The sequence below is a fragment of the Xiphophorus hellerii genome, chromosome 9 (genome assembly GCF_003331165.1).
Source record: "Xiphophorus hellerii strain 12219 chromosome 9, Xiphophorus_hellerii-4.1, whole genome shotgun sequence".
In the NCBI taxonomy this organism is placed as follows: domain Eukaryota; kingdom Metazoa; phylum Chordata; class Actinopteri; order Cyprinodontiformes; family Poeciliidae; genus Xiphophorus; species Xiphophorus hellerii.
Genome location: NC_045680.1, coordinates 9,988,161 through 10,015,445, shown reverse-complemented (window position 1 = coordinate 10,015,445; position 27,285 = coordinate 9,988,161). Strand labels below are relative to the sequence as shown.

Here is a 27,285-nt window from a genome sequence, read left to right as displayed (position 1 = left end):
GACATGTTCAGGGCTCACAGACATGTCAGGGAGGAAAGCTGCAGGATTATGTATTGAACCAGTAAATGGAGGAGAATGCATAGCTCTGCCACCACTGATTGAATGCAACCAAATACCCAACAACAGGTATGAAATACCTACACCGGCTGCAGCTCTTCACCACCCACATCTTCAGTCCATCGCTTCGGAAATTCCTGAAATTGATCCCAGAGCAGAGATACTGCTCCTGCTTGGGCGGGATGCTATTGACGTGCACAAAGTAACACAACAAATAAGTGGCCCAGTGAATTCTCCCTTTGCTCAGAAGCTTTACCTTGGCTGGGTAATAGTCGGGGAGGTGTGTCTTCAAGGTGCCCACATGTCAAGTGTATCATCCTACAAAACCACTGTTTTGGCAGGTGGTCGACCATCTTTCATGACATCATGTGATGCATACATACAGCTTCAAGAGAGAGCAAGTTATGGCAGGGAGAGCCCCTGGGGCACTATTGCACCGTCAAATGAGCCAAAAGAGCAAAGCATAGGAAAGACTGTGTTTGCTGAAACAGGTAACGACAATAAGCTAGCACCATCATATGAAGATACTGTCTTTTTAAAGACTATGAAGACCCAAATGTACAGAGATAAAGACAATACCTGGGTTGCTCCGCTGCCGTTTAAAGCACCCAGGCCAAGGTTGTCAAATAACCGTGAGCAGGCAACAAAGCGCCTCACCTCCTTGTGCCGCACGCTCAACCGAAAAGGGGAGATGAGAGAACATTTTGAGAGCTTCATGAAGAAGATCTTTGAAAACAATCATGCTGAGATAGCACCACCCCTTGCGGAAAATGAAGAGTGCTGGTACTTACCATTCTTCGGTGTTTACCATCCTCAAAAGACTGGGCAAATTAGGGTCGTTTTTGATTCCAGCGCTCAGCACCAGGGAATTTCACTGAACAGTGTGCTGCTCAAAGGGCCAGATCTCAACAACAGCCTACTCGGGGTCCTACTTAGATTCAGGAAAGAGAGAGTAGCTGTCACAGCTGACATCCGTCAGATGTTTCATTGTTTTCGAGTAAGGGAGGACCACAGAAACTTTTTGAGGTTTATGTGGTTCAGAGACAATGACATGACTAAAGATATTATCGACTACAGGATGAAAGTCCATGTGTTCGGCAACAAACCGTCCCCAGCTGTTGCCATATATGGTCTCCGAAGAGCTGCTGAAGTAGGAGCACATCGCCATGGTGAAGACACATGTCACTTTGTGGAGAGACATTTCTATGTCGATGATGGACTTATGTCACTTCCATCTGAGACACAAGCCATAGATCTCCTTCAGAGGACGCAAGCATCCCTTTCTGAGTCCAATCTTCGCCTGCACAAGATTGCATCTAACAGTCCAGCTGTGATGAAGGCTTTCCCTCCTGAGGACCATGCAGAAGGAATCAAGGATCTGGATTTCAGTGGAGAGCAGGAGCCTGTGCAGCGTAGTCTGGGGTTGTGCTGGGAGGTAGCATCTGACACCTTAACATTCAGCATCTCTGTCAAGGACAAACCATTTACCCGTCGGGGTGTCCTGTCCATTGTGAACAGCCTGTTTGATCCCATCGGGTTTGCTGCTCCAGTCATAATACATGGAAGGATTCTGCTTCGAGAGCTTAACAGTGACACATTTGACTGGGACACACCACTACCTGAAGTGAAGCGACAAAGCTGGGAATCTTGGAAAGATTCTCTACAAGAGCTGAGCCGCCTGCACATTCCTCGCATGTACACCAGTAATTCCCTATGCGAAACTGTGCGGAAGGAATTGTGTGTCTTCTCTGATGCATCTACAAAAGCCATTGGAGCAGTGGCATACATCAGAATCATAAGTGGAGACGGGACAACTAGTGTGGGTTTCGTTTTTGGGAAAGCCAGGCTGACACCACAGTCAGAGCCCACTATTCCACGCCTGGAGCTATGCGCTGCCGTGATGGCAGTGGAAATAGCTGACTTCATTCTCAGCGAGATTGACTTCCAACCAGATGCAGTGAAGTTTTACTGCGACAGTAAGGTTGTCTTGGGTTATGTACATAACCAGAGCCGGCGATTTTACGTATATGTGCATAACAGGATTCAGCGCATACATCAGTCTTCCAAACCTGAGCAGTGGTTCTACGTCCCATCTGAGCAGAATCCAGCAGACATGGCGTCCCGGTCAGTTCATGCTTCCCAGCTATCCTCCACCATGTGGTTATCTGGACCGGCTTTCCTCAACAAACGCTATCAAGGTGAGGAAGCCACATTTCAAGCACATGAGCTTGTTAATCCAGATGAAGATGTTGAGGTGCGACCAACTGTTACATGTTGTGTTACACAAACTCAAGCAACAAAAGTTCTGACAGCTGACCGGTTCGACAGGTTCTCTACATGGAGCTCACTTTTAAGAGCAGTGAGTTTTCTCATTCACATTGCTCGTTCACACCAAGAAGGTCAAAAGGTAAAGGGCTGCAAGAGATGGCACAGATGTCATAAGCCTCGAACACCAGAAGAGAGAATTCAAGCTGAAAACATCATAATAAGATCAACACAAAACCAGGCTTTTGCAGAGGAGATAACAGCTTTGACGGCAGGGAGGCCCATTCCAAAAAACAGTCCCCTTTTTAAGCTTCAGCCAGGGATTGATGAAGCGGGACTCATCAGGGTTGGAGGTCGGCTTAAAAATGCTCAGCTGGACATTGAAGTGAAAAATCCTCTCATCCTTCCTAAAAACCACCACATATCCATGCTTCTGGCCCGTCACTATCACGAGCAGGTAAAACACCAGGGGCGTCATTTCAGTGAAGGAGCCGTTCGAGCTGCGGGTCTGTGGATTATTGGAGGAAAAAGACTCATTAGCTCTATTATTCACTCTTGCATCACCTGCCGGAAACTCAGAGGCACAATCATGGAACAGCAGATGGCCGACTTGCCACCTGAACGCGTGACAGCAGCACCACCTTTCACGTTCATAGGCATGGATGTTTTTGGGCCGTGGTCAGTTACTGCCAGACGGACAAGAGGTGGCCAAGCAGAAAGTAAGCGGTGGGCTTTGCTGTTTACATGCATGTCTACCAGAGCAGTGCACATCGAAGTTATTTCTACTCTGGATACGTCAGGTTGCATTAATGCTATGAGAAGGCTTTTTGCAATAAGGGGACCTGCCAAACATCTTAGGTCAGACTGTGGAACTAACTTTGTCGGAGCACGGAAGGAGTTGGGATTCCTGAAAAAAGTGGAGGGTGACAGCATCCAAAGATACCTGAATGAACATGGCTGCACTTGGGAATTTAACTCTCCTCACTCCAGTCACATGGGAGGAGCATGGGAGAGGATGATTGGGGTTGCCCGGAGAATCCTAGATAATATGCTGGCAAAAGGACATGTTCACCTTACACATGATGTTTTGTGTACTCTGATGGCTGAGGTGTCAGCCATTATAAATTCCAGACCCCTCATTCCTGTGTCTACAGACCCTGAATCACCATTCCTGCTTACACCTGCGACACTTCTCACACAGAAGACAGCTGCTGCATCTCTCTGTGGAGAGTTTACAAATAGAGATTCACTTGGATGTCAGTGGAAAAGAGTACAGGCGCTTGCCAGCAGTTTTTGGAACCGTTGGAGGAGCGAGTACTTGTCTTCTCTCCAGCCACGTTCCAAATGGAATGAACGACATCGCAATCTTCAAAAGGGGGACATTGTGCTGTTAAAGGACAGTCGAGCACCACGCAATGAATGGCCAATGGCTGTCGTTGTTGCTTCTTACCCGAGTGCTGACGGTTTGGTTCGCAAAGTGGAACTGAAAGTTACATCACAGACTGGTTCGAAGACTTACTTGAGGCCTATTTCGGAGGTCGTACTCCTACTCCCAAAAGACGCTGCAAGTTAAGACTGTTTCAAATGTTATGTTTCTGTAGTATGACATCACAGATGTCAGGCAGGGAGTGTCCTGTAAGTTGTCTTGTAAACTGAGAACTGTGGGTGCTTTATTTTGTATGGCACATTGCTGCCATCTACTGGATGTTTTGGGGAAGGGGAAATGCGTTACTTTTATGTGGCTTAGGGTTTTTGTTCGGCTAGCGGTGAAGCAGATGGACGGATGTGTCTGTTGTGGTGTCGCATTCTGTTCAGTTTCTTCGAGGCAATGTCTGTAAGTGACATCTTATAGTTCAGAATGAGCGTTTGTGTTAACGTGTAAGGCCGAGTGAGTTGTCTATTGAATTTATGTTGGTTCTGAAGATAAATGTCAGCGAGTCGATTGTTGCTACGTCATTGCTAGCAGGCCGTTAGGATATTTTAGGCCATTACGTAAGCGTTGTTTTGTACTTATGTAACTGTATGTGAAACATTTCTATTAGCTGTTTTGAGCTTATTCTGAGTTGTTTGTGTTTGCAGTTTCACTCCGTTCTACATGGAAAATAAAGAGGAGCTGACAAATCCTGACTCGTGTGAAAGGAGTTTGGCTGATGGTTAGCTTTGGTTCAAGACACCATAGCGAGACCATTACAGTCAGTTTTCAATCTCCTGCTCATAAATGGCTTCAAGAGAAGGGTTAAAGCACATGTGTGAGGGTCAGAGTGCAGAGGGAGGAGCAGGACAAAGTATTTCTGGAGATTAAGTGTGACACAACACCATGACCAGAAGCATTGTGTCTGTGTGTGCGCACATGAGATGGAGGATACACACAACACACCATTGGCAGAAGAGGTTAGAGTGATGAGTGGGTGTTTGTAAAGGGCTAAGGTTCATAATTGCACCTTTAAGTGCAGGAGTTGTGTCTTTGCATGTGTCAGACTTTTAAAAGGTGCTGTGTTGGCAACAATCTTTCTTCTTGCACAGGCCTACAGACACACAAACACACACCAGCAATATCCCACAGTTTCAGCTAAACAGCAGAGTCCAAGCGGGTATAAATACTGCTCTGACACTTTAATGTCTGGGGACGGCTTGTCCAGGATTAGAAACTTGTAACCCACTGCAGAACCTGACATTGCTGGGATGAAGGTGATGCAATTGGGAGAGGGAGGAAGGGCTGAAGGGGTGTGGGGGCTATTATAGAGGGTCTATGTTTGATGTATAAGGGCATCTAACATAGACTGTCGACCAGTAAAAGGTTATTAGAAGCTGCTTTGAAGCTGGCTTTCATTGGCACTGAATGAGTTGCTTTTTTTTTCTCCCAAGAGAAGTAAAATACAGTTAGTTACACAAATAATCAACAGAATTCATAAAAGCACATGGATCTGCATGAACACTTCGTCAACTGAAAACTTAGAATGACTTACAGACAAATTAAGTGCTTTTCTTCTCTCCTTGATCCTGTTGACAGTACTCCATACCTGGAAGAAAGAGAATTAAACAAAAGTAGTAACTATTTATCTAAACTCCATTAACCATGTCTTAATAAATAAAACCTAAATTGAATTTTCCTGTGGGCATAGTCTAGTACATAAGAGAGGGAAGAATACTAAAGAGTAAAAGAATAATAGCATATTTTTAGAATTAATCTGTAGACAATATCATGGAGGAGCTGGCACGGTGTAGATGTGCATGTGAGGGTGTTCCAGTGTGTCCTAGTGCTAATGGGACTTGAAAGTGACACATAGAGCTGGCACACTAAGGAGACGACTTCAAGCTATCATCTGTCAACATGGAGCGGAGGGGCCAACAAATGGAGCTATTGGAGGAGAAGGGACCGCCCTAGCAGAACAGATTGCATTTTTACACTCGAGATGAAACTGTGTACTTGCACACCTTTATTTTACACACATATAACATCACAAAAGAGAGTCACTGATGTTAAAAATATACAGCACATATATACAAACACACATGTATACAGAGAAAATTATCAATCCTCAAATAATAAACTATACCATAATTTCATTGGGAAAACATTTTGTGAAAATTTAGACCACATGGAAAAGGTTAATTTTACCAAAACTATTTCCACAGGTATAGAAAAGGTAAATAGAAGCATGGTGCTACTTAACAATTGCAACCGATTAAGTGATTATCAGCAATGTGAAGAAAGAAATTTTGTCAGTTTCCTTCTTTGATGCATTTAGGAGCATGTTAAATAAAAACAAAGACATCATACATGATCCAAAGAATAAACACATAAAAGTTGCTGGTCATCAACATGGACAAAACAGCAAAAAAATAAATCAATCAAACAATCAAAACAATATAATTCCACAACTGGCATAGTTGTGGCTTGACATTCATTTGCGACTACATTTAGAAAAAGATTAAATATTCCCAAACAAAGACCTAAACTAATGAGTGTCGTCGTACCACCATGTAAGTCAAAACTCGAAAATCTATTCAACATCTACAAAACAAAAAAGTAATAACTTCCTCTGCAATTATGTCAATGTCTTATAAGGTCAAAAAATAGTGAGTAAATGTGTTTTTGCTGCTAAATACTTTTGAGTCAGGTTTGGTCCTGAGTTTTTCACAGGTTGAATTAGTTTTTGAGAAGGAACTTTGGTATTTTATATCATGTGTTGTTGCCCATCTGAGTTTGTCTCTGTCTCACTTTAGGAACTTGTTTTATTGTTGCTGTCTTTCTTACGATTGTTAGCAAGAGTTTTCAATAACACAAAGTATTTGACATCTCTATACCCTATGCTCATAGTTATGGCAAAAGCATTGCAGCAGATCACATATAAGGCAACGACTAGCAGATCACATATCCCAACCAGATATAGTGTAGCTACTACCTGAACAGAAGACTTCCATAAAAACCTTTAAGGTAATTATGAGTTCTGCATGCCTGTGTGGGTGCCTGTGCCATTTTCATGCACACCATCAGTGCAAACTGGAAATTTGTAGCGCCTGGGCACTCATCTCTACAGCCTGTCCCAGCCCAGCCCACAACATTAGTGAATATGCATCATGGCTTATGACATCATTAAGTCACCAAGCATTATAAGTTATGACACCGCACCAATCACACACATGCTCCAGAGACAGCTTGAGTATACAATGGACGTTTTGCATACAAACCACTGCTGAACCTTCTATAAATAGAAGGAAGAGCAGAATCAGAAGTGAACAGTGTTATTATTTCTGACAACATCATAACAAGGTCTTCAACACAGTATACATGCGAGTAAAACAACACTGTATAACATTATTTAAATGGGAAATTACAACTTCGGGATTTCACTGATATCAAAAACAGCCAGCATGCTGAGACAATTACGTGACACAACTTAATTAATCATTTGACAATGAGGGGAAGGGCATTGTTTTAGATTATTGTAATGTGTTTAAGGGGGTTTGAGTAGACTCAAGGTTTAGAACTGATGCAAAGCATGTAAATGGTTGGAACACAATTTCCATATAAAAGCAGTGCACCCAACAACACCTGCTGAAATCCTTGGAGTTGATGGAAATAAAGGGTCATCAAAGCGTGGGATTACAAGGTGACCACCAAGGAAAAGCTAATTGCAATGAATAATAGGAAGCTATCGTCAGGTAATTAGCAATTAAGCATTGCATTTTGAGTATAATAGCAGCAGATGCAGTTTATGCTTCATACCACAGTTTATTGTTTAGCTGAAAAACCAGGCTTGTTAATCCACAATCTGACTTTAAGGTACAAGTTAATTCACCACCAACTTTTGCATATCAAAGTCATATTTCCTCATTAATTAATTTTAAAAGGAAAATATTTAAAAATAAAGTTAAAAATTGAGTGATCTCAATCTTTTCTGGATACTTGTCAGCATATCTATAGTCGTCTTTTTATTTTCATTTTAACACAGATAGCTGGAGACAAGCTTGGAATGAACAAGAGTGCCGATAGACAGTCTTATCCATTCACTGGGACTTTTGTTGACAAGGACACCCATCAACCAATCGAGGATTGTCTAATACTGGTTTCTTATTTTACATTCAGACTGAAAAAAATAGTTGTCAGTTTGAGGGGAACTACTTCTTAATTTCAGTGAAATAGGCATTTCCCTTGTGGTTTCATGACCATGCTCCTTATCACATATCATGTACTGTATGCTAATGTGTTAACTTTGACCTTTTAATCTGTGAACATTTCTATTACACATGTATGTGGAAGGACTCCACATACACGTATATGTATATGACATTTTACCCTTCATGGGAAGGAAGAAGCCACATCAACACTGTCATTGGCTTTTCAGTAACATGAAAGATTCAGTTTTCTATACAGAGCACTGCCATCTGGAGGTATGCTGCCATTCCCAAGCTATAACAACTACTCAAGTAGGGAGCACATCATGCACCAATTTTTATGTGCAAATGGCCAAGACTATAGCAGAGTATCAATTGATTTTGGCTGAAGCTCCATGTTGAGATAGTTTGGTTGAAGCCAAAGCAACTTCTAGTGCTACCATGCATAATATAGGATCAACTCCATTCTTGAAGGACTCAAGAAGACCTTTCAAACACTGTCCATCCTATGGCTGATTTTTGACTTAGTAGTGTGGTCACAATCCATTGTAAAGGGGTTTCAGCAAATGATGTAATTGAAAGACTTCATGTGTCCAAGAACTTAACTGAAAAAGGAGATCCTGCCCACTTCTAAAAACTATTAGCTTAAATAAAAGCAAAAGATAAATACTGTACATCCTTGGCTCATCATCTTACTGGAAGTAAAGAAGCAAGAAATATTTTGAATACTGATAGAAATTGTTTCTGAATATCTGCTACAGAATTTTGTAAGCAAGACGGATGTTAGATTGTAAAAATCTGACTAACATACAAAACATGAGACAAACAGGGTGAGTCCAAACAAAATATGTTTCTTCTAAAGGTGATGGAGGTTTGGAAGAAGTCATATTTACAGATCTGTAATTCAAAGAGGTTTCTGTGAGTCTTTTTAACAGAAAAGGGGGTTCCTTTTTTAAATTGGAACATAAGCTGTTCAAGTACCATGAAAACCTCAGGGTCAAAGACAACTTTAGAGACTGCAAATTATTTCTGCACATTAAAAAGGCTACTCAAGAAGGAATGCATGTTAATTTATTTTACAATGTAAAGGGTCAACCTTCCCAGCATCTGTATTGTCAATAGATTGGCTATGACTCAGGGACACCTTTTCATGCTCTGAAGAAGACATGAATACAAGCAAGAAAGAGAAAATACAAACTAAAGACAGGAAATTGAAATGTTGTGTGAGACCAATGTAATCTTGGATGTTCAGATGGACAGAGGTACTGATGAAGTTAGACAAAAACTGAAAAGTGGGAGGTCATGTAATTTTGCCCATTTACCTTGTAAATGTCTCATCTGAAACAACAAAAAGACAAATGACCTTTGGATTCATCAGAACTGAAGACTCGTCAACTGGGCTTCATTTAGGCCACAGATTGTTTCTTTTTTAAAAGTGCTTGTTAGACATACTTTCATTGTATTGCATGAAAATTTAAATGCACTCTGCTTCTTTACATGATGTGTTAGCACCTTTATTTTTCAAAAACTAAACTATACTTTGATGATAACTTACATCATTTGAAATCCTGCATACAAGTGTTTGAACCCTTTCTATTCGAGTCTGTAGAAAACATTTTCTCTTTTTATCATAGTAAAACATATAGAGGAGATCATTTTTTTCAAACTGAGACTCATTGGCCTCGGGTCACTTTCTGTGAAAAACATAATTCAGGAAAAGAAAATTGACGACCACCCACCATGCACCGCCCCCAATACATTTACATTGCACTCTGGATGTTCGGGTCCACCAAACCCAGAGTTGATAAAATTGTGCATCTTCCAGTTGAACTTCTTTCTATGCCTGTTGTTTGTGTGTGGAGGGTTGGGGTATTGGTATATATTCGCATTATAACAATTTTTACCAACAAAGAGAGGTAATTTGAGGAAAGTGAGGACATTTTTCTGATATTCACTTTTTTAAATTCTACCGAGCTCTACTTTAGGTTTGAGTTATGGTGTGAATAAAGCTTTGGTAAAGGCTTGGGTTGCGAATGTACTTGGAATGGTTAAGATTAGGAAAAAATGTCTGGGTCCTCTGGGTCTGGGTCCTTGTACTATCAGTCCTTGGACTGTACAGTACAAAGATGTTTGTGCATATGAATCTTCTTGTCTTCTTCTTCCCTGGTCCAAAAAAAAAAGATTTAAATAAAAGATGTTATTGTAGCGATTTACAGGTAAATCTAAAAAATAAACATAAATATTTACTTCTATATGGAATATAAATTTTGTCCTTTTTTAATGTACATGCTTTTGTGATAGAGCAAATATGAACGAGCTGTACTTTTTTTTCTTAAAATGTTTTATTTTAAAATTAAAAGGCGACAATAAACCATATTTGCTGTTTGTATTGATGTAATTGAAGTGAAGTGATCATCTTTTTTGTGTTTTAATGTAAACCATCTATGGTTGTGTTGAATTTCAGCAATGAAATACAGTGGGTCCATCAGACCCAGTGGTTGTGTAACTAAAATATGAGTCAGACTCATGAGTCTGAGTCTGAGTCTGCTTTACCAGATGTTTGTAGTTCCATAGTCTAATAAAATGAAGGGGAGAGAAAAACGGTGTTAATGAGAGAGAAATATCATGTACTCAACCGTACTTTTTGGGAAGAACAAAAAGTTGGTGGCATCTTTGTTGAAAATTGTTCAAAATTTCACTCTAAAATTTTTCGTGGCTTTCCCCATGAATCACATGTGTTGATGAGACAAAGTTTATCCATTCTTTAATTGTGGTCATGGGCCAGTAGAATAACCTTATGAGAGCAGCACATGGGTCCCTAGATCACATTTTAGACCCCAGGGACACTGATCTTTCCTTTACAGAGAGACAAAAATGTTGTGGAGAGTATTTCAAAACTACCCACTATAAACTTAGGGGGAAAACAAAACACAATGTACAAGTACACCTGACTGCCTATTTAACTTTTGCAGTTACTACATGAATCTCATAATGACATCAGACCCAATGTTAACTTAGCCTGGTTATAATTTGAATATCTGAGCATAAAAGGGGATGCATAATTAAACAGCAGGTCTTGCGCTTTAAGAATTGCCAGCAGGTGGCACATTTTTGGTATTGTTTACAAAGGTGGTATTTGCTATAAAAAGTTTAAGCACTACTGCTAGAATCACTTTAAATAGTAATCACATCCAAATATTGTTATTGTTTTCAATTATTCATTGGAAACTGTTTGTTGCATTGTTATTTTTTCTTTTTTTTTCCCCATCCTGCAATGGTAGCTGCACTGGGCCATGCAAAGCCCTGGCCAGGAGCTTTGTCAGGATGTTAAATGGAGGACCGTGAGTTTAAAAACTTAAAGAGGCAGTGAAATATTAGCCAATGTGGGTGAGAAATGAGTGGCTGAGAAGCGCAGCGTGTCAGTGTTAAATGGTCGGACTCGGATGCATATAAGTTAGTCCAAGCATGAAGGGCAGTGGGACGCTCGCGTGGAAACGATGTCCCCTCCCCTCACTCCACTCACTCGCACAAAACGCGTTCACACCCGCACACACTCCGTCACCCCACCCACACAGCATTTAAGCAAGAAGCCCATCAGAAACTTGTCATTTCTCTCATTCACTCCGACAGCCTTGAGACACAATGCAGACTTACCTCTGTGTTGTACACCCCATATATCAGAAAGATGAACAGGCCCTGCAAACACAAAGAAAGAAAGAGGAGAGAAAGAAGAGGACAAAGTTGTAACTGTTGTTTTCTCTTTTATCCTTTTTTTGTTAAATACATTAAAGAAAAGTACAAAGTTGATTGATGAGAACAGGGAAGGTGAAATGCTATAAAGAATTTCTGTAAACTGGACCATCTTTGTAAAGCTCAGCTTGCACTTGTTTCATACCCAGTGTAGGCAACACAAAGCAGCTAAAGGGTGAAATACAAGGTTCTACCTTCACTCACTCAGGAAAACAATCTCAATAACTTGTTTTCATTTTATGTTTTTATTAAATGTAAATGCATAACCAGAAAAAAACACATTCTCATAGCCTTAATAACTTGCATCAAAAACATGCTTTCAAAATTTGATGAAAGGAAAAACAAAATTGGGGAATTAGACAGAACTATCCTATTAAAAATCTAAAGGCACAAACAGTTAGACACAAAGAGAGCAACTAGGAGCCGACAAGACCAGGAGGAAAGCAGAGAAGAAAAGAGGCAAGAGGAACATAATGAAAAGAATAACAGACAAAAGAAGATATTTCATGTTCATAAAACTCATGGCTAGTACCCAGGGTCCAAGCATGTCATGCCCTTGGAGACAAAAAAGCCTGCACTTTTAGTCGCAATGAAAAAAAATATTTTTTTTTGTCTATTCAAATCCATTGTGGCATTCATTGAATGTACAAGCTGTGCATTCACCTTCAGGCAAAAATGTTATCCTTTATCCTCAATGAAAAGCTCTGAGCACTGATTGAACTGTGCCACTAAACGTACCCCGAAAATATAAAAAGACAGCTAAAGTCCTAGAAATTTCAAGGCTGATGGACTCACTAGATGCTTGGACAAGACGAACACAATGTCAATATGGACCAACTTACTACAGGCACAAAATAACTTTTTAAAGTACATCTCTCCCCTTTCACTGCCAAGTGTTTGTGTTGCTATGCCGTTAAAAGTGGGGGTAAGGATACATCACGAGGACCGGGCACAATGTGGTCAAAGCATCAATCAAAACAAGTTCAGAGCGTTCAATTTTTGCCAGAGGGAGATCTCGACGCATCAACATTGACAACATGATTTGGGGGTCCATCCTCAGCGGCTGGATGACAATGGCTGGCGACGACCTCTTGCTTGACCAACGAGAAGTGGGCTGCGGCTCACCCCCAAGAATTGAACTGCCCTGTTTATCGTAATAACAGCTCAAGTCGTACATCTTTTTAAAACTGACAGTTCTACTTGTCTCACACGTGCGACAGACTATAGGCAATCTGATACTGGGATCTCTTAAATTTGAATTTTTATTTAATAATTGGAAATGCAAGAAAAATTTGCTTCATAAAAAAATAAAATAGCATAATGGAGAGATTAGTAAACTGTTAGGACAGCTGGTTAATGAATATGAAAAAAGTTTTAAATCTCTGAACTTTTACATATTTTCTTACTTTGTAACTACAAACCTCAATGTATTTTATTTGGTCAATGTATTTTACTTTTAGTTTGTGAAGTAAAACCTCAATGTATTTCAACATGTTGATTCTGATAGACCTACACATAATATCGTGCATAACTGTGAAGTGAAAGGAAAATGATACATAGTTTCCAAAACTTAAGTGTGACAGGCATTTATGTCACACTTGCTGCCTCATTTGTGCAGAAATACTGCATTTTATGCCATCAAATGAGGCAGTAAAGTGGGAAAAAATTAAATTAACCATCCAAACCAACAGAACACCACAAAAAAATCACAATAATAGAAAGTAGGGAGTACGATTGTTTAAGGTTAATGTTCCTTCCAGTTATTTTTTTTTCCAGTGTATGCTGTTTCAGACTGATCTTATTTAATAAGCCTATTTTATTAATTGGTTGACCTTAGCAAAAAACAGTTACTGGGATGCTGTTTCTATAAATTGGAGCAACAAATAAAGGCTTCAGGAAATCGAAATGTGTTTGGGTGTTTCTGTGAATAGAGAAAATCAGAGATTTTTTTTCTTTTCCATTTACAGTGAGTAATAAATATATAGCTCTTTTATGAAATTTAAAAAGTCAATCCAGAATCTAATAAATTTACTGCTCCTCTCTATAGATGTCTGGACAGATCACATAGAGACAAAGAGACTTTTATTTCCAAATCAAACTGAGCCGCTCAGCAGTGAAAGCGTGAATGACTAAATTTAGCATTTTTTTCTCAAATCTATTTTTAGTTTGTGAGGTAAAATAAATAAATAAATAAATGAAAGATAACAGAGACTTTACAAATTAGTCAGGCAACAGCAAAAACAAATATTTACTCACGCAGTTTGAGGAAACAGTTCCTCGATTTTCTCCTGCTTTTGGTGTCAATGCATGTATTTCTTTTCAGCACATTTTTTCCTGACAGCCTTAAAATGAAATACAAGCAGGTGCCTAATTTATCAAGGTTTCCTTACTGTTAACTACAGGTTAATTACAGGGTTTTGGGGATAACATGTTAGAGAACAGGAGTAGGCAAAGAACTTCATACAGACCAAGGAACACAGCAGAAAGGTCAAATATAAATTGTGGAAATTCTAGAAGCAGATTGAAAAAACAATGCTTTGACCACTGAACAGGAACCATAACATTGATTCCAAGTCACCTGGTTACAACGGACTAGGACATTAAATTTTGTTTAAACCCTCAACTGGTAAAATACGTCCCTTGGTTTGTGTGGTGAGGCTATATGAAGATTTTCTATTTAATCTAAATCAGATACAGCTTTGTTGTATCTGCTGGTCTGATTCTTCTATTCACTAAAGTCAAGGATGCCCATTGTTGGAAATATAAATGCCAACAAAAAAGAAAATTTAGCATGTATGGTATGGTTCATAATAATCTACTCAACAACAAGCACATGCATATAAAAAGGCAAGTAAGTTTATGTGCAAACAAACACAAAGTATCACTGTGGGGGTAATTTGCAACACGTGTTCTATTGTATTGCATTAGAGTTGCAATTTTAAGCTCTTTGTTGCAATTTGATTATCATGTTTTTGATCATTGCTCTTATTTGTAATCAATCTTTTGTTGTGCATCACACAAAGTGAGGAGAACATGCCGCGCATATTAGTTAAAATGATCTTTTAACATCTAATTGAGTTAAAAATAAGATGGATTGTTTAAAATGTTAATTCATTAATATCTGCACTGAAAAATAAACATGCAAGAAAATTGGGGCACATTATTTAAATTCCAGAATGTTTTTCTAAACTCAGCCCTGCTTCTTTTGAACTCGGCACAAGATACTGGCCAATTTATGCAAAGAGTGAACACAATTACTATCAAAGTATTGTTACACTGTACATCAAACAGCAAAGCGTATGTTAATTTGCTCCCCTCTAATTAGCAAACAATTGTATGTTTAAAAAGTTAAAGATAACACCGTGTTGTATCAAAAACATAATCACCCTAGAGAAATGTACTTTGCTGCAATACAACATAAAATAGCACTTGTTTAAATAAGTAAGTTTTGTCCGGGGAAGCAGAAAGAGTAAATTAAAGTTGAGCCACTGGTTTACTGCAGCGTATTCTAAGTCAAATCAGTCAAAGCAATGAATTCTGTGGCTCTAACCTTGATGCTGTTAAAATACAGACTGTTTATAAAGTTAACAACCTCCTTTTGGAAGTTTTCCTTCCCCGTCCTTGCAGCTCACTCTACGTAAAATCGAGTGGAGTCCATTAAATGTTTACCGTGAGCCATTAAGTGCAGCTTAGTTTTGCACTAAAAGCTTCATGCTACTCTTTAATCCTAAACTTTGCAAGTGGTGTCACTAAATTAAACTCATCATCTAAGAATATCCCAAGCTGGACATGAACAAATGAACAGGTTTTATTGCATATCTGTACTTACACTGACAACAGAGTTAAAATATCAAATATGCAATGGCTTATTTGAACTTAATACCAAGTGGGTGTAAAATTTAAGTTTACAATAAGAAAGTGTGAGAACAGATAATAATTCAGAGTTTATCTGAACAAACCAGTGGATGGTCTGTACACCAGTTAATAAAATTTATTTTGTTTCAAATTTTGTAGGTTTTGAAGATGTGTTTTGTTTTCAGAAGCTAAAATCTAACAGTAAGTTAAAGCAGCTGCATTGTTGCAAAAATTAGAAAACTCTCGAAACAAAGTAATTAAAATTGCCAAGTGCAAATTTGCCTTCGTTTCTCCATGGCACAAAACTCCAAATTAATCGGAAGGTAAGTCAGACACTATTTGCTTTTCTCTTGCATTTTATGCCAGTTACAAAACAACTTCAGCAGAAACTCCAAAATTAAAAGCAAGCATGACTGATAATATATACACATACTTGAAAACATTTAATTCAGGAGTCTGTTTAAAGCACATTTTAGATTCAAAAGGACATCATCATTAATACTTTCTGAGCTGGGTAACGACAAGTTCAGATCTGGTACAAAGCCCCACAGATGACAATTACTGTTCTGTGGCAGCAGAGCAAAAGTTCTGTAAAAGTTCAGAAAAGTTCAGCTCTGCAAATATGTTTACTTATATGTTGGACCCCTAGTGTGCTACCTGAGCAGAACAGACTGTTCCCATAGGGTATTTATTTTGTATTCTTCTTCACTGCTGTTGTTGGTGCATAAAACCTGATCTGGAAACAAAACGTAAGTAGATCACTACATCTTTTATATTTCACACCTGCAGCCCCTAAAGATACACTTCACAGTTTTAGTGTCAACACCTTAGTGCACTATAAATGATTACATATTCAAAGTGAACGATAACTATACAGTACAGTCCCCCAAATGTTTCACCTTTCAATGTCCCCATTTCCAGTTTCCATCAAGCTCTCCAATGGAGTGGACTTAGGGAGCAGCACTGGCAGGTAAAAATCTCAGAAAATAGCAAGTTTATGACATTGTCCTTGGGGAACAAATTTTCAATGTACAGATATGAAAACTATGATTAAGGGGAGAGGGCAGTGTCTTGGCAAAAAGATAGGGACTGACGGGGCTGGTTTTTCTTCTCTGCTACAATATATTGCTTCTGTCACCTAACTGCTCCTTTTGGTAAGAGAAGCGGGCAAAACGTTTCATTAAACTAGAGTGACATCAGGGAAAGGAGTTTTTTAAAATTGGATTAAAAGTTACTGTATGTTTCTTTTCAGAAAGAAATGGCATCTGCTTAAATTCCATTTAGGATTAGGATCTGGACAATTTTAAGATGATCATACAGTAGAAAAAAAGAATATTACGCAAAAGTATTATGATTATGTATTCAGAATTTTTTCAGATTGGTGAAATATTACTACCAAAAGCATCAATGTATTTTGCTGGGGTTTTGGTTGATATACTTACATAAAGTAGCACATCTCCCCCTTCAATACATCATCACAAAAATATTTCTCTATGCATCCATTGATGCCATTTACAGTTCTTGGGAACTGTAAATAGAAGTCATCTACCATTTACTGGACTCCTGAAATGTATTAGTTCCACTGGATTTTTGTCAGAAAAGCTAAGATGTTCTTAAAGAGACACATTTCTTGAATTTGGCCTGTTATGATGATATGGCTGTGATGTGAAGTGAAAATTCTTTTAGGTTGTTTCTCATATATGCAGCATTTTCAAAACAACTGAAGTTAAACTGAACTCCTGGAAAATTGTAAAACAGCCAAAACACTCAGTTCCTTTAAATCTAAACTAAAAACCCACCTGCTTAGAGTTGCTTTTGTACCATAATTAACGAAACACTAACCAACATTTTGATGTGTAAATGCCAGCACTTGGAAAAATGGTTTCAGCTGTTTACTTTTGTGTTTCTATGACATAAAGCACTTTGAACTGCTTCGTTTCCGAAATGTGCTATACAAATAAAATTTGATTTGATTTTGATTTGAAGGTAATATAGTTACTTGGTTGTGGTAAGAAAATCCTTGAAATCACACAATTCTCCCCATTAAAAGTTCCTCCACCGCTCCTGTGTCACAAAGCAAAGTTGAATGACTCTTCAGTTATGTTGAATGTAATTTTTTTTTTACATTTTATAAACAAAAGGCTTATTAATAAATGAAACGGCTCAATAATATCAACTTTTATAGACCACATGCTTTATGTTGTTTAGGTTAGCCAGTAACATCTGGCACTCCTATGGCTCAGTGTCAACGTTATACTTGTCCAAACTGACATTATACATTGAAAAGGAAATTTTTACAATGTCATCTTTGTGTTGGACCAACAGCTTTATCAAAAGAAATTCAGGACCAAAACCACAACATCTTTTTCAAAGAACTACAGCGAGCCAAAAAAAGAGAGATATTTGAGCAACTTAGACCTGCCGTCAAATATGCTAGCCCAAATTCAAACACACAGAGACACTTTTCACAAATAGAGCTATCTGCGTCTCTACTTGGCAAAAACGGTGGGGGAAAAAAACCTGCCTTTCCACCTGGTAATCATTAAGAAAATGAGAGACAGAAGAGGTTAAAATGCTGTGATTGAGGGAAAAGAGAAGAAATTCACACTTCTGCACTGGGGCTTGCTAATGTCTCTGACCCCTCCATGCATAAACAGTTTAATTAACATGTATACATAACTCGCACTTTAACTGCTCATGGCACGTCAAATCAAAGTGTCTGTCAAAGCTGTGAAAAAAGGGAGTTGATGGTTTGCAGGTCTTCGGTTCAAATCCAACCCGACGTAACTGCTCCAGCTGGCCAGAACAACTGGCAGGAGACACGGAGGCAGTGAGACATGCAGGTATATGAGTAACCTGGCACTCTGCAGGGTTAAAAAGGCAAATACCTCCAATAAAAACTGAAATACCTAGGCTTGCATAAGATGACCAGAAGGTAAGATGGAAAGATGCTTACAGCGGGAAAATAAATCCCAACGCATATTTCTCCGGATTCTAAAATACCTGTTGATTTGAGGTTAGCAGAAGAAATTGAGTTTGGCAGATAATATTGGTGAATTATAAGACACCATGCTCCTCTTACACACAATCTTTTGTTTAAATCCATATTTGATCAGTCTGTCAGAAAATCAAAAACTGATTATTTTTCCAAACAATGGAAATAAATATGTAAGAATTGTTTTTAGAAACAAGAGTAGAAATTGGTACTAAAAGAGGAGAACTAAAGTTATATATATATTCAGTGTCAGTGACCTGTTGGAAAAAAATATATTCCCAAGGAAAACACAGAGGGTGTCAGTATCTTTCTTCTCTGTCTATTCAAGCTGCTTAAACTATCAATTAGTCAAGTCTACCAGTATGGCACATTTCAGCAACAAGTCAGTTCAACATGCTTTATAATAAAAACACAAAAATAAAAAGTCATGAAAACATCACACAGTCACCAATTGAGAAACCAGTAACAAACATTTCCATTTTGTCGAGTGCCATCATCAGAAGAATTATCAATACACATCAAATATGTTGATCAATGTTGCAGTGATCATAGGGCAAAAGCAACTCAAGTGGGTTTGCAGCCTTGAGTTAAAGGAACTCAGCTGTTTTAAGGTTTTCTGGAAGTTTGTTCTACTATAAACCATCAGAGGATAACAGGAAGGGAAAACACAAGAAACTGAAGCTGCTCTTTTTGATCAGTTCCAGCTTTCAACCTCTGTCTGCCATGTAGCCTCATGGGATTGAAAATAGCCGCAGCTTTTTAAAAATTTTCAAGCCAAGATAAGGGGTTTAGTTTCTCTTTGGGGATACATGCAGGGATTGGTGTTTACAGTTATTAACGTTACACTCTGCAGAAGATTAAGTTAGTTTTAATGAAAAGTGAGCAAATTCACTTGGTCAAGGTAAACTTAATCCTGTGTAAATAGCAGATTTTGACAGTAAATTGGAATTTGACTGGTCCTGGTTTTGCTTTATAATAAATATTGTATTTGTATTTGTTGAAAAATGCACTTTAATCCTAATAAGACACTTTTATGTCTGAATAAATAACAGCTGCACTCATCACTGATATGAAATGCTACAGATAAATGAACATTTCTGCTCTGAATCTTTTACAATACTTCTCTTAAGGTGTAAGGTAAATTTTTATTCTTATTCTTAGATCTACTCCGAAGCTACTTCTGTTTGAGGGTGGAGTTGAGGCAAAAGTTTTCTTTCTGCTCTTTTTCTGCTACACATTATTAAGAAAAGTGGATAAGTTCCTCTTTTGAAATGGTCCTGTAAGATTCCCACTTTCTCTTGATAAGAAACACGGTCAGCTGCGTGTCAAGTTGAGGAGCAGACCCCCAAGCGAACCTGCCTCAATGGGGTACAGCAACAGAAGAAAAGTGAGAGTATCTACACACACACACATATGCACGCCGGCAGACTCAGAGGCCAGGAAGAACACCAGTACCAGAGTGTGATGGCTCAGGAGAGGAGGGAGAGTTATTAGCTTAGCCCTGAACCACCTACTTAATATAGGGGCCGGCGGTGATCGCTAACAGAGCCTGGCAGAGGTGACAGCTTTTGGCCCTGCTTGAGGAAATCCAATTGAAAAGCAGCCAAGAGGAACAACAAGCTCGAAACAGATGTTGCTCACTACCACCGGTGCAACTTGGGTACACACAACCCGGCGGCTTCAACCCTTGGTGGCATGGCTAACACACAAACCTAAACACTGGGAAGTGGAGGGTCACAATGACTAGAAAAGTAGCAGAACCTGTTTAACTTTGACACTTACAATTGAAAGTGATGTTGTTTTATTTTCAAATGTACATTAGTGTTCAGATCAGTCTCACAAGCCTATCTGGTTTCCAAAAACATCTCCCTACATATTTGAAAAAACTGTGCAACTTAGTCCAGAAGGCGCAGATGACAGCAGCACTTTAGCCTATCAGGACATTCAAACACGGAAGTGATGAGTGGGACCGATTAGAAACAACAGACCATGAGAGAGATCGTAAGAAAATGTGCCACCAGACATCATACTAAAATGAGTGTCACTGCTTCTTCGACCCCATTTAGTGATAGTCATATTCCCGGACTGGTATGTGTAGTAAATAATTGCACAAGCAGAAAGTATAAGCTAAGAGTTGAAATAAGTAGCCTGTGGGTAACAAAATTAGCAGCACTATCCACCACTATCATGAAGTTGGGTTTTTGTGCAAAGGTCTGTAAAAAACAGGAATTGACTGCACATATAGAATGTTAAACATTATATCTAAAGTCCTAGAAAATTAAAAATACATAATTCAACTATGTTTGCACCTATAATATAGCCACCCTCTAGTAAAACAAGATGTTTAATGAATATATTGCCTGTGGTGTTAATCAGAATGCATTCTTGTTTTCAAACTTTTAACTACTTAGTTAATTTTGTTGTGTTATATTGTCTTATGCTTTTTGTCATTCTTTTCCATATGCACATTCATGACCAGAAATGCAGAAATCACAATTAAATGTTCTCACCTAAACAGGGCAAAAGGTGAAATCCCCATTAAAATAAAGATATGCAGATGTGAAACATACAATTTACATTTTTTGTCCTACTTTATACAGTTCTCCAACGATTTTAGTTATGAGCTCAAATATGCAGTTAAGCCCAAATGATTATAGAAAAACAACACAAATCAGTGTCTCACATCAGAACAGACTAAACATTTTCTGTTTTATGTCAGACAGGATTAACACACCTATTTCTACTTGCTAAATGCCAGAAAAATTAGTGAGGAAAGATTTATCTTACTTTATATTTTATTTTACGTTCTACAAACACAGAATTATACCATGTCTCTAAGCAAACTGTGGACAAACACTGAACAAACGTAACAAACTGTGCTCAAATGTCACGGATTTGTAAAATTCTGACAGGCTTACCAGCAACATTTGTATAGGCGATGAAGGATGCCTTCACTGTGTTTAAGTGCAAGATTTTCAACTCAATCCCAAAACAAAAACAGAAGATGCTGTGAAGATGGTGCCTGAAACTTATACAGTAAGTGTGTGTCACTTTTATATGAGGCCTGTATTGACATGGGCTGAAAGGCCACTCAGAGAGGGTGAAGTCATTCCTCAAAAGGGGCAAAAAAAGGCAAATTACATCTTTGAAATTAACAATAACCCTGTATATTAATAGGAAGGTCAACCAAATATTTTCTGCAAGGCAATAATTCTAACAACTACATTCTGCAGTCCACTTCTGTATTTAATTTCTTTAATCATTTAATAACACAATAATTTTCTTGCTTTGTGACATTTGGGAAATTCATTTCAGTAATCCTAACTGACCAAAACTAGCTTAGTAAGACAGTGATTATATACAAAGATTATATGCTTTGATTTTTACAGTGCATGCATATGCCTGTTTCTAGAAGTACAGATGATTCTTTGTAAATATTTGTTAGAATGCTCCTTATATTCTAAGTTTTGCATTTTGAAATTTTGAATAATTTCTCTGTGATTTCTTTTTTACATTCTCAAGGTAACAAATATATTTAAAAAAAAATTTATGTGTCTCTAAACTGGATAACAAAATGCTTCTTTGTAGTGCACCTCAAGAAACATGAAAAAAACTAAATGTTTGCAAATCTCTTTAAAAATGTCTGAGGAAGTAACAGATCAAATATCACCTTCCTGGAGAAGATACCACCCGAACACTGATCCATCAAATGCTCTTCCTCTTTTTGTGCTCCGATCTAGCACTTCACTGGAATCAGAGCACAAAGACTTTCAAATCATCACAGCCTGATTCTCCAATAATAATCGAGTTAAGCAAGGCCAAACATACCTTACTCATAATAACATTCATTTATTTCTTTCTATTTACTGCTCCTGCAAAAGAGCAAGAACAAAAAAGAGTGGAGAGAGAGAGAAAAAGAGAGAGAGGCATAGAACGAAAAGCAGGGGAAGAAATGGGCTAAAATCAATTGTGACATATCTTTATTACTAGTCAATGATAAATGACTACACATTTGCCATCGCTCTGGCATTGTGTCAGTGTGTGTCTTATCGATTTTACATCAGATGGACAAATGTTATTGACAAAGTGCCCAAGAAACAGATGAGCACTTTATTTTATTTGTTTTAACGTGTAAATAAACCTGAATGACAAAGAATAAATCTGATCGGGCTGAGTAGCAGATCTTAAAATTATTAGTATTTTTTTAGGTATCTACACAAATCAGGCCTATTTAAAGACGTAAAAAAAAAAAAAAACTGGTCGTTATGCTCTGAACATGATCACACTGCACACATGTGGTATTATAATGGGGAGGGTAGTAAAAAAAAGAGAGAAAGAGAAAGAGATTGAACTGTAAACAAACTAGCTTTTAAACAAGACAATTTAGGGTTCCGTGTCTTGGATGCCAAGAAAAACACAGCCACGGAAAGCTGATACAAACTTTTAACACATGGGTCAAAGCGAGAGTCTTTGAACTGGTGCAGCTAGTGGAGAGAGCTGTTTAATTAAAAATACTTTGGTATTCGGCTGGCTGTCCTGGCGCACCTTCTTGTCAAACTGAATGTTATCCTGCCGTCAATCTTCCGATGTTTTTTTTCTAATCGTGTAGTTTTCCTCTGACAGGGAGGATAAACAGAAGAACACACGTCCTGAAGTACAGCAGCTGGGCACTGGATGGGTTTGAGAAAAATGCACACATGTGCCCCGAGTCGGATACTGACAGGAGGTGCTAATTTGATTTTGGCGTTTATGAAGAAGTTTTCACCTAGCAATACATATAAGTATCAGCAGTACCAGATAAGTTTGTCTCCACTAATTATAATTACTGAATATTTAAAATATAAAATCCAAACAGAAAAAAACAACACATTTAATAGCAATTAATTAAAATACATAAAAATTTATTTTGTTTGCTACGTAGTTAACTTCTGAAGGCAATTGATTGCATTGGAATTTGTAGGGGTATTAGATAGAGAGTTGAATGCAAAAGTACAGTGTATTATTTTGTTAAATAATTGAAAATCATGCATAATCTTTCAGATTTTATGCCACTTTGTATCTATTTGTCATATAAAGTTGAACGTTTTACAGAGCAATATGACATTACTTTATTAAAAGTATTCATTATTCATTCCTGCATTCATTATATGAACTTTTAATCTGTCCATTTATTAGTCTGACACTTAAAGTGTTTTAGTAATTTTCCATCACAGTGCAAATTATAAATAAGCAAGATTGAACTAGTAGTGCTGAAGGAAAACTTAATATAGCAATAAATCTTTATGAAAGACATACGGTCCAAATAAGGCTCTTACACCTTCACAGAAAGCAGCTTCCTGTTGAAGTGTAGCCAGCTCCTGCAAAACTAGTGCTTCTGGCATTCTCACCTGCAAACATTACTTGAGCTCAGAGGCAAGCAGAATTAGGTCCAAACTAAAGTTCAGAAAGTTATTTCTCATCTCTCTGTGGAGGTGGAAAAGGAATTTCCAGACTAAAGTATAGCCATTTGTTGGAAATAAAACAACTTAAACATAATCAGACAGCCATGAAAAAAAAAATCTATGACAGCTTGTAGCACCCTCAATTGAAAATCATGAATGGCTTTAAAAAGGTCAGTTTTTGCTAAAAACAGGAAAACATGGTTCTGGTGCTGTTACTCTATTTCTCAAACATAGGGCTGAGAGATATAAGTGGCTCTATCAGGTATAAAGGAAAGAAAGGAAGAGAGAAATAAATAATGAAAGGAACAAAGAATCAAACATGGAAATAAAGAAACAAAGAAAAAAGAGGAAGAAAGAAAGAAAATATCTAATTAATTAACATAATATGCAGATCATCAATTAATGTCTACATCGCTAATATGTGGATTTCATTTACATTTTGTAACATTTTGTGACATTTTCAATCTTTGAAAAAGTGCAGGTCATGTATACATTTTCTTAATAGCACAAACATGACAAAACAAAAAAAACACCCTTTCATTTTTTACAGGACCTTTATGAGCAATATATTACCTTTAAAAGTTTAAAACTAAAATAAATTGGCAGAGAATTTCCACTCTTGCTATTTAGAAAACTGTACAATTAGAAAAAAAAAGAGAGGTAACCTTGTCCATTTGTGTGAGTATGAATGAGCTGAATAAATGGATCTTATAAGTGGGTCTGTGCCTACAAACGCAGACCCGCATTATCCCTGCTCTGAAACTCTCCGTATTCATGCATTTGTCTGGGAGTGCACGTGCAAATACATGTGTGCAGCGCCACCATGACGGCAAGGTGCATCCATCATGATAAGCCGGCAGACTCTGTGACTGTCACTTGCAATCACACTTCAGTACGGTTCAAAGGACTTCAAAGTGAAAATGAATGGTAGTTCATTGACATGAAGACTTCATAGATCTTCGTTTCTGTCTTCTTTCTCACTCTTTTATTTTTTGGAAGAGAGTTGCACTCCCCCAGTAAGCCAGTGAGGATGGCTGTATGATTCATAGATTCAGTTCACTATGAATTGTAGGACGAATAACAATCCTAACAGTTTAAGAAATAAAATTGATACATAAAGGTTTCTATTTTTATTTTATTTTTGCCAAATAACTTGTATTTCCCATATTTTTGACTAAAAATAAATAAAACACATAAATCAATTATACACAGTATTTACAAAAAATAATTTTTAACAAAAAACTGAATAAAGGCTTCTGAGTGTCTGGTATTGAGGTAATTTATCCAATATATTGTATTTCTTTAGCACACCATAGAATAAAAAAAACCATTAAAATAAATGTGGCAGAAATTTAAGCTTAATTTGGTGAGACTCTTCTCAAAGTTCTCTATGAGAATTTGTGTTTTGACAAAATGTTTGTCAAAGAAAATGCTCAACATTTAATTAACATCTATTTAGTACACCATTATCTCTTGAATAAAAGTTTAGAATAAAAAAATACAGTGCAACTGAAATAATTGAAAAAGAAATCTATAACATTTGTTCTTAATTGTGCAAGTAATTTCTGCAAGAGCTGAAATGTCAAACACGACATAATAATGCCAGTGATGCAGAAGCTGTAGCACTGGCAGGGCCTGCCTTTGATCTAGTAATGACTCTGTGTTTGTAAAAACTGTGAAGATCGGGCTACAGGTCTCCCTGCCTCTCCCTGCCTCTCCCTGCCTCTCCCCCGTCTCTCCCTACTCTGGCCCAGGCTCTGTTCTCACTCTCCAAGTTGTTTGATTGGCACATGCTTTCACCTAATGAGGGATAATTACTAAGTAAAACAAGTGGGAGACCACATCTGCTCAGTGTAAAAAGAAGTCCAGGCCTGGCGCAATCTGTCAGCCGAGGCTCTCAGGTTGTGTGAGCGAAATGGCTTTACCCACCTTCACTGGCTTCTCGCTCCAAGACAAACCCGCCTCCAGGACACCCTCCTTCCCCTTCCCTCCTCCTTCGGACCCAGACGAGAAGCAGATTAATAGGAATCAGCATGTGGCTGTAAACACTCAGCGGGAAGAGTGCATATCTGTGTGTGTTGACATGGATAGGAAACGACCCGGGGTATCTGTGGAGGGCAGGCCGGGGGCCACAGCAGGAAGGGCAAAAGGCCAGCGAGGGACGATCAACATCCCAATCAGTGTCCCGCTGCCAGAGCCGTTGTTCTCCGTCTCTAATCGCTGCCGTTTTGTTTTCTTTCACACAATGCTCTACTGTAATGGTAGTAAAATATACAGGTAGCCACCCTGTTTCCCAGATACTTCACTGCCCATTAATCATCCCCGCATGGGATTTACTCTGGATAAGTGTTTTCTAGATCACTTGTCCATAATTAGAGATAACCATTTTAATTAATGGGAGTAACATAAATCAAAAAGGAAACCTTGTGGTGTGTGAATAGGGGAATTTCATGGCATGTACTTGACAAAAGTCCTCTGATTAAAAAGAAATTTAAATTAAAAATAATTATTAGTGATAATCTGTAGAAAAATCCTATTTTGAAATGTGAGATGTCTGCTAAAAAAAAAACCCCTCCTAACTCATAACTATGTAGTCATTCTTTCAAATATCACATTTTTGCATTAAAGAGCAAATGAAAAAAAAAATTCTGAAAAATAATTTATGATGAGAGCATTGAAAAACACAAATATATCATCACTGGTGTATTCAAAGCTGCAAGTTTACCAAGGATAAAACCACAATCACACTACAAATAAGGTTAATAAAATGCATCCACTGGTGAGAATGTTTTAGAAAAAAGCTATTGAAGATCTTTACACTGAAAAAAATTACATTTTAGAAACTATTTGAGCAATGTTTATCAGCGTTAAGGTAGATGCAACAAAAAGAGGGCTGCTCGCGTCATGTAAAGTGGTTCATACTGGACAGCCATTTAACCTCCAACACCTACAGGCTTTTCTCAACCAGATCTAAGCATCTCCTTACCACCCAGTCACTGAAACAACCACACTGTTTTGCTTTCTCGGCCTACTCTGACCCAGTTCTCACTAATTACCCTCAAAGTATACATCAAAGACGGGTAAATCCAGGGATCTGCAGCGACGCGGCGGGGTAAGAAAAACCAGGACTATCCCTAACCTATTCACCCCATGCCATCACTGATATGGCTGTTTAAGGTTGTGTGTGTGCGCACACATGCCGAGCAATGTCAGCCGATACAAAAGGCAAGGCGGTGAACTTATAAATAGATTGGTCATTGTTTCGACATGGGTAATTTCTGGTGTCTGAGCTGTTCCTGACAC

The 27,285-nt window shown here is 38.1% G+C and overlaps 1 protein-coding gene across 2 annotated transcripts in view; it reads right to left on the bottom strand.

The window, feature by feature from the left end:
* LOC116725853 (adhesion G-protein coupled receptor D2) overlaps window positions 1–27,285 on the bottom strand; it is an 89,211-nt gene that overhangs the window by 37,647 nt on the left and 24,279 nt on the right. Inside the window, exons 21-22 of one of the 2 annotated variants that reach the window (XM_032572231.1) lie at window positions 11,596–11,637; window positions 5,289–5,342 (exon numbers count right to left, since the gene is read on the bottom strand). In XM_032572231.1, the coding sequence (XP_032428122.1) occupies window positions 5,289–5,342; window positions 11,596–11,637 (96 nt within the window). Of the gene's footprint in view, window positions 1–5,288; window positions 5,343–11,595; window positions 11,638–24,133; window positions 24,238–27,285 lie in introns of those variants that run through there. The other variant, XM_032572232.1, reaches the window with a different exon arrangement.